The 12505-nt window shown below is 40.5% G+C and overlaps 1 protein-coding gene across 1 annotated transcript in view; it reads left to right on the forward strand.

The window, feature by feature from the left end:
* The first annotated feature begins 1715 nt into the window (after positions 1–1715).
* Positions 1716–12505, forward strand: part of slc8a4b (solute carrier family 8 member 4b) — a 56637-nt gene continuing 45847 nt past the window's right edge. The window contains exons 1-9 of the mRNA XM_042401609.1: positions 1716–2060; positions 3749–3888; positions 4003–4155; positions 4249–4476; positions 4575–4991; positions 8423–8533; positions 8645–8797; positions 11132–11228; positions 11427–11618. Coding sequence (XP_042257543.1) covers positions 1889–2060; positions 3749–3888; positions 4003–4155; positions 4249–4476; positions 4575–4991; positions 8423–8533; positions 8645–8797; positions 11132–11228; positions 11427–11618 — 1663 coding nt within the window. The 5' untranslated portion in view covers positions 1716–1888. The remainder of the gene's footprint in view (positions 2061–3748; positions 3889–4002; positions 4156–4248; positions 4477–4574; positions 4992–8422; positions 8534–8644; positions 8798–11131; positions 11229–11426; positions 11619–12505) is intronic.

Genomic DNA, 12505 nt, shown 5'->3' on the forward strand with positions numbered 1-12505 from the left:
CTGACACTGTGTTTGTTTGTGTGTCTGTCTATACGTGTGTGGATTCTTGTGTGTGTGTATCTTCCCCCTGCGTTGTGTGTGCACTCATTTGACCTAACACTGCCAGTTCAAACTGTTTCTCTTCCTTTTTTAGTCCGTTTCCACTCACAACATATTAACTCTGTTCCGAATGAAAAGCCACCTTGTCTCCTCTTCGTGGGAACATATTGCTGTCGTATCTCTGCTGTCGACTGCTTGTTCTCAGCTCGGCTCATGTTTTCTGCCAAATGTTGTATGCTGCATGAAATCTGCAGCCAAGTACAGCTTTACAGCTGGCTGATCACACATGCAGGAGTCTATAATGACTTGTGTGTAAAGACTCACCCATAAAAGATTCAAGGTCATAATGTCCGCTGGGGAATGTAGGGAAGCACTTTTGCCCAACTTCTTTTAATGTAGTTTGCTCTAGTCTTTTCCCCCTGCCCAGCTACCATAATGCAGGTTAGAAAATGCCCTGAGCTAAAAGAAATATCAAAGTTTAAGAATTTCATGAGCATTAGCAAGTACACTGTGGTACTTTTTTGCCCTGAGCAAGCCTCTCAGGCATCACCCCCTCCGTAGTTGCATACAAGTCTTGGCTTCATCGCTATGATCGACAGACAGAACCATATTCTTAATACTCAGCTTAACCATCTGATACCTAAACCTAAACATTTTCTTCGACAGGAAGATCTGCATGCAGGCATTGCTGTGGGCAACAAATAACCGCTCTATCCACTGTATGTTGTATCTTTTTAAATCTGCAAATTATATATAATTAAACTATGAAAATGTGGGACATAATGTGAGCATTTGGACGGACAGCGGAGAGGTCGATTACACTGCAAGACTGATTTGGGATGTTTCTGTGGATGTTTTTATACTTTTTTCTGCCTTGAAAACTTGGAATTTTATAGAAATTAGTCTGTAATAGCCATGACTCCAATTAGCTTCATTGTGCCGTTCCCTGAATGATAAACCCTTCACACTTACCTTGATGATTATCAGCCCACCTCATTATTTACTCTGGGCAGACGTTCAGCCTCACAGTTGATTTCAGGAGTCCTCTTTTCACATGTAAGAGATGGAAGGTCCGACACAAAGAAGTGTTACTGACCTTCTAGCCCTGTATGAGCCACTTTATAGTCTGTGCTGCTCGGAAAGATTTCTATCATAAAGTATAATTGAACTCAATCTGTTCCTAAAGTACCGATGAAGATACTATCTGCTCTGTGGTCCAGATAAAAAAAAAGGCCCCTGTTGACTGTTCTGCAGTCCAGATTAAAAACAAGAGGTGATGGATTTTTTTTATCTGGGCTCCTGAGGAGCTCAGGCTGGCTACTTCAACTTTATTATGGACTTTATTATTGAAACTTTATTACAGATACAGGCCCAACTGTATCTTCATTTACAGCAGTTATATGGACTTGCTTTTATGTAATGACCTTTCGTTATTGCTTTTATTGCTTTTTCATTTGGTTTAACATGTTTTAATCCACCATAAAGCTCTTTGCAACTGTGTTCTATTGAGTTCTCTGAAAAATAAAGAATGATGTTACTCTTAGTTACAGACATAAGGTTTTACTGACAGATCAAAGCTTTACTGCTTTCTACATGCTTTAATTAAAGGCACTTGAGATGATATAAAAGCAATATTTCAATATTTAATACAATTACAACTAACAGAAGTAGTTCACTTGAATGTTCACTACAGTATGTTGAGGTGATTGAAAGGTTATTACCCCTAATATTCAATCTCCACTCTCTTTCTCTGTCTCTGTCTACCTCCAGGTTTTGGACGTTACTTCACACTGAGGCGACCCAGCAGAACCCAGTAGAGTCCAGTGAAGGCCTGTCTGCATAAGCAGAAATGGCTCCAGCAGCCATGCCCTCACCTCCATGCTCCCTCACCTCCCGCCTCTCCCTCTCCTCTTCCCTACTCTTCTTGCTCTCTTTCTTTTTGCTGCTGTCATACCCCGGGTCAGTCCATGCAGGCTCCTCTGAGAAAAACTGCTCAGCCAGTGGAGACCCCTGTCAGGAAGGTGGGTCATCCTTATCTGTGAGCACGCTGCAGTTGAATGCATATCAGGAAGGATTATGCGGTATAGAGTTGTGTGCTTAACCCTTTCAGTGACTGCAGCTCGCAGAGAGGGTTAAGTAAGGGAGAAGATTAAGCCTCTAGTTTGGTTGTCTGCACAGCAGACACATAAGCTACTGATATCATGAATCTTTATTAAAGCTAGATCAGCAAAGTTTCAGTTCATCATTGAGACCCAGCAGATTTCAAAAACAAAACATTCAGCCTAATCTGAGAGAAAACACTGTCTCCTCCAGCTCTCAATAGGCTTATTTTCAGTATTTTTTCTCTAAAGTGGCTTATTCAATTAATTATATTCCCTCTTATATAAGAAACCATAATTAAGCATGAAGTTCATGATCAATTGTTATGTCTGTGTTTTGAAGGAGGCAGGAGATGTGTTATAATGTATGGCTTGACTGCATTCATGCATTTGTAATTTTACTTACTGCAGATTTAATAGCCTTTTACAGCCTCCATTATCTAGGTAGTATTATCCATCAAGGACGTATAAAAGAGGTTTGTACAGAGAAAATGAGACTACACTTTATACATAAAAATGATATTCAGCTGGTTGAGACAAGCGGAAGAGACGAAGCATTCCTTCACTTAATCAGTTAAAGCTCTATAGTATATTCTTATGGTGTATCCCATTCTCTTTATCATATCATGTGGTAATATACTTTTGTAGCTACTATATTTCTCATGAGGACTCCTTAGTTTCTAATCTCAGTCAATCAATTACTTTATTTGTCCCTAAGGGGCAATTGGTTGTGCAGCAGTGTAATAAGGGATAAAAACACAAAACACATAACACATGAAGACAATATATACAGTATAAATATAAAAACATCAAAATAAATACAAAATAAATCAGAGTACACAAATGAAAACAATTTAAAACAAACTGCTTCAATATAAGTAAATAAATAATGTAAAATTTTGTGGTGTTTGGGATTTGGGTTCTGAGTTGGTTTGTGTGCTCAAGTCACTTCTTCCTCACAGTGTTTAGTTAAGAGATGGCTGAGGGGTTGAAAGTGTTTTTGTATCCGTTAGTTTTTGCTAATGGGACTCTAAAAAGAGAACCAGAAGGATCTGAAACTCTTGATGTAGTAGTAGCGTAAATTCTGAAGTAGCATAGTCTCTTGGCATTTATTGATTACAGCATACTTTGCCAACTCATTCTGTGCACTCTATCCAGAGACTCTTCAAGTAACAGGAAAGAAATTTACTTGTTAAAAGCCAGGTGCTAATGCACTAGTTAGAGTTAAACAATGTCAACAGAATATTCATAAAACACCCACATAAGGAACACCGCAACATATGGCAGAGATGTATGTTTCATTACTTCCCTGACAAAAAGGCAACACTGCTGAGTTATTGGCTGAATGTTTCAATTTACTGCCCTAAAACTAGAGCGCATTGATCCATTCCAGTACATTTTAGTGAGACAAATGGGACTATATGGAAAATATCCCACTTATAATCCTTAATCAGCGTGCACTGCCACTGAGCTTTTAAAAAATGTCCACTGTGGCAGACTATACAAGATTAGAGAGAGGGAGATTAGTGAGGTTATTGCACAAAATTGTTCCAACAACATATTGCCTGTGATCCTCTGCTGCAAAACTCAAAGTTGATTATCAATTTCAGGAGTGGTGCTACCTGTGTGGAACCCCCAGAACCCCTCTGTAGGGGACAAAGTGGCACGGGCCATTGTTTACTTCGTAGCACTCATCTATATGTTCCTGGGCATGAGCATTATAGCGGACCGATTCATGTCTTCTATAGAGGTAGGTGACATGTGAATAACCAGACAGTTATTTTACTACTTAGCTACAGCATTACAAGTTTTCATGACAGCTTGATGGCATCTTTCCTTTCTTCTCCTTTCATCTCCTCTCCAGGTCATAACCTCCCAGGAGAAGGAGATCACCATAAAGAGGTCGAACGGTGAGACCACCACGGCCACGGTCAGGATCTGGAACGAAACCGTTTCCAATCTCACTCTAATGGCCTTGGGTTCTAGTGCCCCTGAGATACTGCTGTCTGTTATTGAGGTGGGTATAATATAAGCTAGGTGGTTGCACATTAGATTAACTGATACAGCGAGTATTGGGAACACGGTAATCTGATTTTCACCCCACCTATAGGTTTGCGGCCATGGTTTTGAAGCTGGCTCTCTGGGTCCCAGCACTATTGTGGGCAGCGCTGCCTTCAATATGTTTGTCATCATTGCTGTGTGTGTCTACGTGGTTCCCGATGGAGAGACGCGCAAAATCAAACACCTTAGAGTGTTTTTTGTCACGGCGGCCTGGAGCATCTTTGCCTACATCTGGCTGTACCTGATTCTGAATGTCTTCTCCCCTGGAGAGGTGGAGGTGAGGACAGAAAGAAATGAAAGCTGTTGACATAAGTGGAAATGTGGGAGGAAGAGAAGGTTGAGTAATGAGGTATTAACTTCCTATCTCTCCTGTAGGTGTGGGAGGCGGTGCTGACCTTCCTCTACTTCCCCCTCTGTGTGGTCCAGGCCTGGGTGGCCGATAGGCGCCTCCTCTTCTACAAGTACGTCCGCAAGCGTTACCGTGCTGACAAGAACCGCGGCATCATCATCGAGACAGAAGGAGGTGCAGATGGAGGTTTAGGAGGTATGGACGGAGGTATAGGGGGAGGAGCGCTGGGTCCGGGAGGATTCACCAAAATGGACATGCTGGAGCTGGATGGACAGATGGCATTGAACTGTCACAGCGGGATGGATGGAGGGATGTTGGAGGACAGAGGACCAAAGGACGAGGAGGATGAGGCTAGGAGGGACATGGCGAGGACGCTGAAGGAGCTGAAGCAGAGGCACCCAGATAAAGACATGGAGCAGTTGATTGAGATGGCTAATTACCAGGTTAGTGTAATGTATGCATAATGATTGGTGGTGGTGATATGCAACCATCAGACATTGCCCTCTGAACAGACACTTGTAATTCATCATTTCTAGCAAATAATTACAGTTAGCTTTGGTGGAAAAGGCGCTACTCTTTGAGGAAGCTCTCAGAAAGTCAAAGCAGGAAGGAATAGTTCCACATTTTGAGAATTTTTTTGTCAAGAGTAAGTCGAGAAGATTGATACTACTCTTACATTTGTTAATTAAGTATTGAGCTAGAACTGAGAGGTGATTAGCTTAGCTTAGTATAAAGATTGGAAGGAGGTGATAACAGCTAGCCTAGCATTGTCCAAAGTTCAAAAATACACCTACCAACATCTCTAAAGCTCACCAATTAACATGTCTGTGCAAAAACAGAAATGTAATGGTTGTTGTGGAAAGTTGTGGTTTTATGTGGAGTTACGTGCTGTAGCTTTTTATTAGCAACCAGCTGCCGTGTGCAGTGACCTCCTGTTTATTGCTGTTTGCCAAAAAATAGCTAACGTTACAGCATGTAAGTTAACTCCCTCTAAATCCATAAATTGACAACTTTTCTGTTAAAAGTCTTTTCTGTCAATTTTAGAGGTGCTGGTAAATGAAATTTTAAACTTTGAAGAGAGCCAGGCTAGCTGTTTCCTCCTGCTTCCACCCTTAAGGGACAAACATGAGAGTGGCATTCTTCTAATCTAACTCAACAAAAAAGCAAATAAGCTAATTTCCAAAAATGTTAAACTACTCTTTTAACAAACACATACACTTATGTTTAGTCAACATACAAAAAACCTAGCACATACGGAGGAGGTTGGTGTGATGGAGGGAGCACAACAGCAAACTACGGTGGCGTGAGCAGATCACTAGAGCCGTCATTGAGAAGTGTGAGATTACAAAGGCTGCAGTGTGATTGGATGTTACTAGTCAGCTGGTAGCCAACCAGCTGATCAATGAGCCACTGAACTGTGAAGCATGAATGAAGCACTTGACTTGATTTCTGAGCTTTTCAAGGTCTTTTTACATCTAACAACAAAATCAAACAGTAGACAACGCAGCATTATGCATCACATATCATATGTGACTCATCTGAGGGTGACATTGTGTTGGAAATGACGCTTTGACGCATTCAGTTGTGAAGAACGAGGTGTTTTAGGTGATAGCTTCAGGAAGGTGACAGCGCACAGCTATTATCGAGAGAAAAAACTCATGATGTTCCAGAACAGCTTCTTAGTTGTTTAACAAAGTCGTTTGCATTTCTCATTGATAGCCACAAAATAATTAGCTCTGTAAATTTGATTAGACTTAAACTCTCTACTCATCTCTTCTAATGTAGCGATCATTTCTAGAAAATGGACAAGTACACACACACACACACACACACCAAATACAAACAAAGTTATGGAGAAGTTAATTATGTTGTAACATAAACACACACACACAGAGTAAAATAGAGTTTTCCAGGACACTCCTCATGTACAGTAATATTATGTGCTGACACACCACTAGTCTGCAGAGAGGAAGGTGCCAGTTGACCTCATTGACAGCACTGTAACATGCAACTCCTCTGCCATCCAGATGATTTTTTGCCCGGTAAGTTATATGAACATTAGATACAGTATATGAGCGGAAACGTTCATTCATTAAAAAATAAAAAAAAACATAACTCAACATCCACTTACTACCTTTATTCTGAGTTCTCAATTGCATCTCGCACAGAAATTTCAGTGCTTTGAGAAAGACTGGCATGCCGTTAAGTGCCCTGAAAAAAGCAAGTAAGTGGACCTTGGGTTAAGATTTTTTTGGGAAAATCTAGATTGATGGAAACTTAGTGCTTCGTTCTTTATTTGACTTTTGGTTAATTTGGCATTAGTTTAGTTGAGCTTCGATTGTAAGTGCGCCACCCAGGGATTAATCGACAAGTCGGTTAATCTCATCCCCGTCAACAAAAAGGAGCTGCTATTAGATGGCTGTAATGGACAGACACACAAACACACACACACATACCTCCTCACTATAATATTTACTCACACTTACTCACAGAAATGATATTCATTGAGTCATCGGTCAAGGCAGATGGCCGCCCACCTAGAGCCGGGATCTGCTTGAGGTTTCTTCCTGTTAAAGGGGAGTTTTTCCTTGCCGCTGTCGCCAAGTGCTTACTCATTGGGGAATTGTTGGGTCTCTGTAAATTAAAGAGAACAGTCTAGACCTACTCTATGTGAAAAGTGCCCTGAGATGACTTTTGTTGTGATTTGGCACTATATAGGCTAAATAAATAAAATTAAATTGAATTGAATTGAATACTAATCATGAAACACATTGCACATTTTAACCGTAGAAGCTGTCCAAGTCTGTGCTGCTCTCCCTTTTTCTGCTTTCCTCTCTTCCTTACCTTGCCTCCTCTCCAAATTATATCTTGTTGTGATTTTTTTTGTATTAAAGGAGGAAAGGAAAGGAGTTTGACAGGCACCCCAAGGTGCAGTGGGAAAATCCCAGATGTTTGTTTTCAATCCTTCCTCGCCCTGTGGCTACTCCCGCAGCCTGGTGCTGTAATTAAGAACAACAGCTACCCTGTGGATTAAACTTGAATGAGTAGATAAAGGTTAAAGGTGTTATTGTAGTCATCATGAATCACCGAATGGCAATTTAAATAGTTTTGTGAACTTTCATTAATTTAGGCCAACTTTCTCAGCGAAAACGGATCAAGTTTTTAACTAAAAAAACAATCACAGATCGCATCCCTTTTAAAGAGATGCAGAGTTTATGAGGATTCTGGGGTAAAACTGCCATCTCACTTCCCGCAAATTTAAATAAATCGCTGTGTTTCAAGCTCTGAGACCACATTTAATCCAATTATCTTGACATCTACAGTGGCCAATTTGTTAATTTTCAATTTGATGGATCATTAGGATATTAAATTACTATTCACTCGTACATTATTATTGAAATCATTACTTATAGATCCAGAATAAACAGATAAGGTTAATTAGATCTAAAGTTTGCTGCTAAGAGAGCCAGAGAAACTACGGGACAGTCTGGTGCTTTACCAAGAAATTAATACTTAAATGACACAGACAATATGAAATAATTTCTTGTCACTCGGATTTCACTGAAGTGCTCATTTATCTGGTTTGTCTTGGCAGCATCTCTGTCAAAAAACAGACAGTTGCAGCTTTTTGAGGCATGAATCAAGCACCAGTGCCACAAACAGCAGTAACTCATTGAATCTGTAGTTGACCTTTGACCCCTACCCTCCGTGTGGAAATGTGAGGGAGATACACTGCTTAACCTTTAAACTGCAGCTGTCAGTCTAAAAGTGAAAGCTTTTATAAAAAATAGGGCTAATGTGGAAAAATGAAGATATAAATTAACATCATAAATATAGTAGATCAGTCTATTAATTGATTGGTTTTGTTGATCAGGTCCTGATGCAGCAGCAGAAGAGCAGAGCATTCTACCGTATCCAAGCAACCAGGATGATGATTGGAGCTGGCAACATCCTCAAGAAGCATGCCGCCGACCAGGCTCGCAAGGTCACACACACACACACACACACACACACACACACCATTTCCCCTCATTGCCATTTAACCTGATATTCACAGCGAGGGTCCTGACTCTCTCTGTGTGTGTGTTTTTTCCAGGTGGTGAGCAGCCACGAGACCCAGGCCCAGGAGGACGACCCTTACACTGTCAGGATGGATTTTGAGCCCTCTTTGTACCAGTGCTTTGAAAACTGTGGCTCCCTAAAGCTGACAGTTGGTAGACACGGAGGAGACCCCGGAGTTACTGTCAAGGTGTGTGTGGAATTAATGCAACACCCGTCAATTCTTCAGAGGAACAGGAATAAAAGTGTGTTTATGAAAGTGTGTGTGTGTGTTTGTGTGTGTGAGAGGTAGAGATGCCAAGAGACACTCAGGCAGATAAAAGCAGACACCAGAGGAAACAAAAATCTAGTTTTGGACTGAGTTCACTCATATCTTTGGCACTTTTCCTAGTCTTTGTCTGATTCTCACTCATAGCATGTTCTCACCTTGGAAGCTCTGAGATTTCTTGTTTCCCTCTCTGGTTGGATGCTGGTAAAGAGAAGAACAGAAGAGACACGATAGCAAACACTTTCCTCTCCAGATTTTAGATTTCAGCTCAGGTTGTAACTCAAAGAAAACATATCCATTGCAAAGGCTCATTGATTTTGTGCTTAACGGTGGCCTGATACTCTGAATAAGAGATTTTCTTTCAAGTCTTCTGCAGAGTCTGTGTCAGTGGAATGATATCTGATCTGCCGTTACTACAGAGGTTTTGCAAGGCTGCTCCTCCTTTATTGTTCTCTTTGTATACAAATGAAACTCTGATGCAACATCAGTGCTGTCTGTAGAAGTATGCTGACAGCACGACCTCAGTCTGCCGTCTGCTTAAGGCTGATTTTGTTAAGTCAAGTGGCGTATTTGGCCCACACAGAGGCTCTCCAGGCTCAGTGTCACAGCAGCGCTTTAGAGACTAAGAAATATTATTTTTTAAGAAATTAATATCTACCACCAGCTGCTGGCACTTGTTGAAACTGTCAAAAGCTCCAAGTACCTATTCACAATCACACTGCAATCTGAGTTATGTTTAATATGGTTTAAAGCAGCTGTAATCAATATTTTTAGAATTACAGTGGATTAAATGAATAATGTGAAAGGGGTCACTCATAGTAATTAACAAGAGAGAATTATTACCCAACTCTGCAGTTTTCTCAGCTCTACTGAGCTTTTTAGCGTCTTTCAGCTCATCATTTTGGTTATACAGCCCACAACTTTACTGTTTTGGCTGCAGCAGGCATCTGTTTAGTTAGCAGCTACTGTAGCTGGTAAACGTAAAGGAGCATTTAGCAGCTTAACAACCAGATATTTCTGTCAGGAGTTGGTGGAAACCAAAACCAAAGCTAAAAGAAGAGTTTGTCAGGTGACCAAAACAAGTCAAAATATTGCTCTATATCTTCAGGGGTGTAAATACTCTAAGCAATGGTATTTACACTAACGAGTACGCTAATGAGTTTGCCATATCAGCTTATAAGGATATATCATTGTTGTGTTCACAGTTTGTTTCAACTGCCCAAGTAGCCAAAAAATCAGCCATTGCAGGTTTAAATAAATCTAGAAAGTACTTCATTTTCTTAAAAGGTTTAGCAGTTTTAGGATGAAGCAGCCAGTCTAAGAAAAAAATACACAGATCTTGACTAGTGTAAAAAAGTGTTTTTTTCATATCAAGAAATGGCCAGAGACAGGCTTCCTGTGTTCTTTTCATGCAGCTAGCTCACCTGCTATTTTATAGAATAGTTAACCTAAACCTACAGTGAAACAGTTTCTAAAGAGTTAGTTCCACCCAAGCATTATGATTGAATACTGACTGATAGGCTATCCTTATGTAAATAACTTTGACTCAATTTATCATTATTTGACAATCATATATAATATCTCACATTTTTTATCTAAAATCTAACATTTAAAAAGCAGCACACCCTCATATCTGAAACACCTAAAATATTCAACCTTCAGTACAGACCAAGCTTATCCGCCGGTGTAATGGATGCATTCAAAAGTACATTTAGAGCTGTTTCACTTATACATTTCATGAAGAGCTAAAAATAGAGCAGAGCCAAGAGAGTAGCTACAACAGCAACACTGAGTCACCGATTCAACTTTGCTGTCAAAAAGCCTGCATAAGTATCCTAAAGTAGAATCTGATTATAAGTGATGTAAGTAAGTTTGTAAGCCTTTGTATAGGATGGAGAGGGTTAAAAATAAGGGCATATGCAGAGAGGACAGAGATAAAGGGGAGGATACAGGGAAGGTTTTGTTGCACTAGCTTCAAAGTCTTTATTATCAGACTGTATCTGACCAGAGGGCTTGGTTTAATGAAGCTGTTTTTCTTTTTCTCTCTCACCCTCTGTTCCTAACTCCCCAAATGCTTCTCCTCTCTTCCTTCGCTATCCTCCTCTATGTCTCTCTTCTTCTCTGTTCTCCCTCTCCCTTTGTGTTTATCTGCCCTTTTCATATCTGTTCACTTCTGTTTCATCTTTGACGGCTCTTTCGCTCCCTCCCCCTCGTCTCACCCCACTTCCCATCTCGCTGTGTTCCTATCTCTCCCAGGTGGATTATCGCACAGAGGACGGTACAGCAAACGCAGGTTCAGATTATGAGTTCGCTGAGGGAACTCTGCTGTTTAAGCCAGGAGAGACCCTCAAAGGTAAACGCAACGGTGACAACAATAATTCATGACATATTTTCAAAAAACATGTCGGTGAGACTGAGGCTCAAATAAGAGAGATCATCTGCAGCACCAGAGGCAGATTTCTTCCCACTGGCTTCTACTAAAATATGATTTCTGCATAACTATCTTGTACCAAAAATAACATCCTGAAGTGACATACAATTGTTTTAACAGAGATCACAGTCGGGGTGATAGATGATGACATCTTTGAGGAGGATGAGTATTTCTACGTTCACCTCAGTAACCCTCGAGTGGTTGGTTACCCTGAGATTGGCACTGCCCCTCTGGATGCCACTGCCACCCCCAAAGCCGTGTTGGGTGACAACCACACAGCCACAGTGACCATTTACGATGACGATCACGCAGGTAAGAGTGACGCAGGAGTTGTGTATCTTTACTGTTTATAACTTAGAATACATTTGGTCTACTTGTTTAAAGAAATATTCATTAAAATGATATTGCAAATACTGTGCGTTGTGCAAGATAAAACTGTTTTTGGAACACATTATTCTAGGATGGCTACCCCCACTGCTTGCCTCGAAGTCATATCACTTAGATATCTTAAATTAGCTCCTTCTGTTGTGTCTTGTTAAGTTTAGTTAATGAAGCACATTTTAAACACATTTTACATTTTAAATTTGCTGAATCAATTGTAAAAGTGTTGATTTTGGATTTTATTTACCAATTTTTCCACTGCTTTGTTGCCACATCTGTAGTCCTTTTCCCCGAGTGGAAGATGTTGAATATGTCTGAGTCAGAATCAAAACTACCATAGGAGGCTATGTTTGGACACACCTTCCCATTCACTTGAATGAGAAAGTGTGTCCAAACTTTAGCCTGGTACTGTACAGTTCTTCTGTCTTGACAGCTCATAATTATGGTGTGACTGATACACAAATACGTGAATGCAGCATATACTTTAAGCCTTTGAGAGGGCGTTTCCCACGACATTGGTTGACAGACATTGTCTGTCCTTTTACAACATTTGTACCCATCGTGCTGATAAGTTTGTGTTCCAATCAGAAGCTAGCAAGTTAGGCTAACTTGCTTTTACTTATCCCAGCTAACTTTAGCACACATTCTCACTCAACTTAACTTTTCGTTCATGTTATCAAAAACTTGCTGAGTCATCGGCAGCTCCTGCACACTCAGTGTTGTGTTTAATATACAAAGGACTGTGTCTAGTCTCTCTTTCATGGATCCAGTTGTGGTGATAGCAAATGACCAGACTGTCAAAACTCACAGCAACAAGT

Source organism: Thunnus maccoyii, chromosome 22 (genome assembly GCF_910596095.1).
Source record: "Thunnus maccoyii chromosome 22, fThuMac1.1, whole genome shotgun sequence".
NCBI lineage: Eukaryota > Metazoa > Chordata > Actinopteri > Scombriformes > Scombridae > Thunnus > Thunnus maccoyii.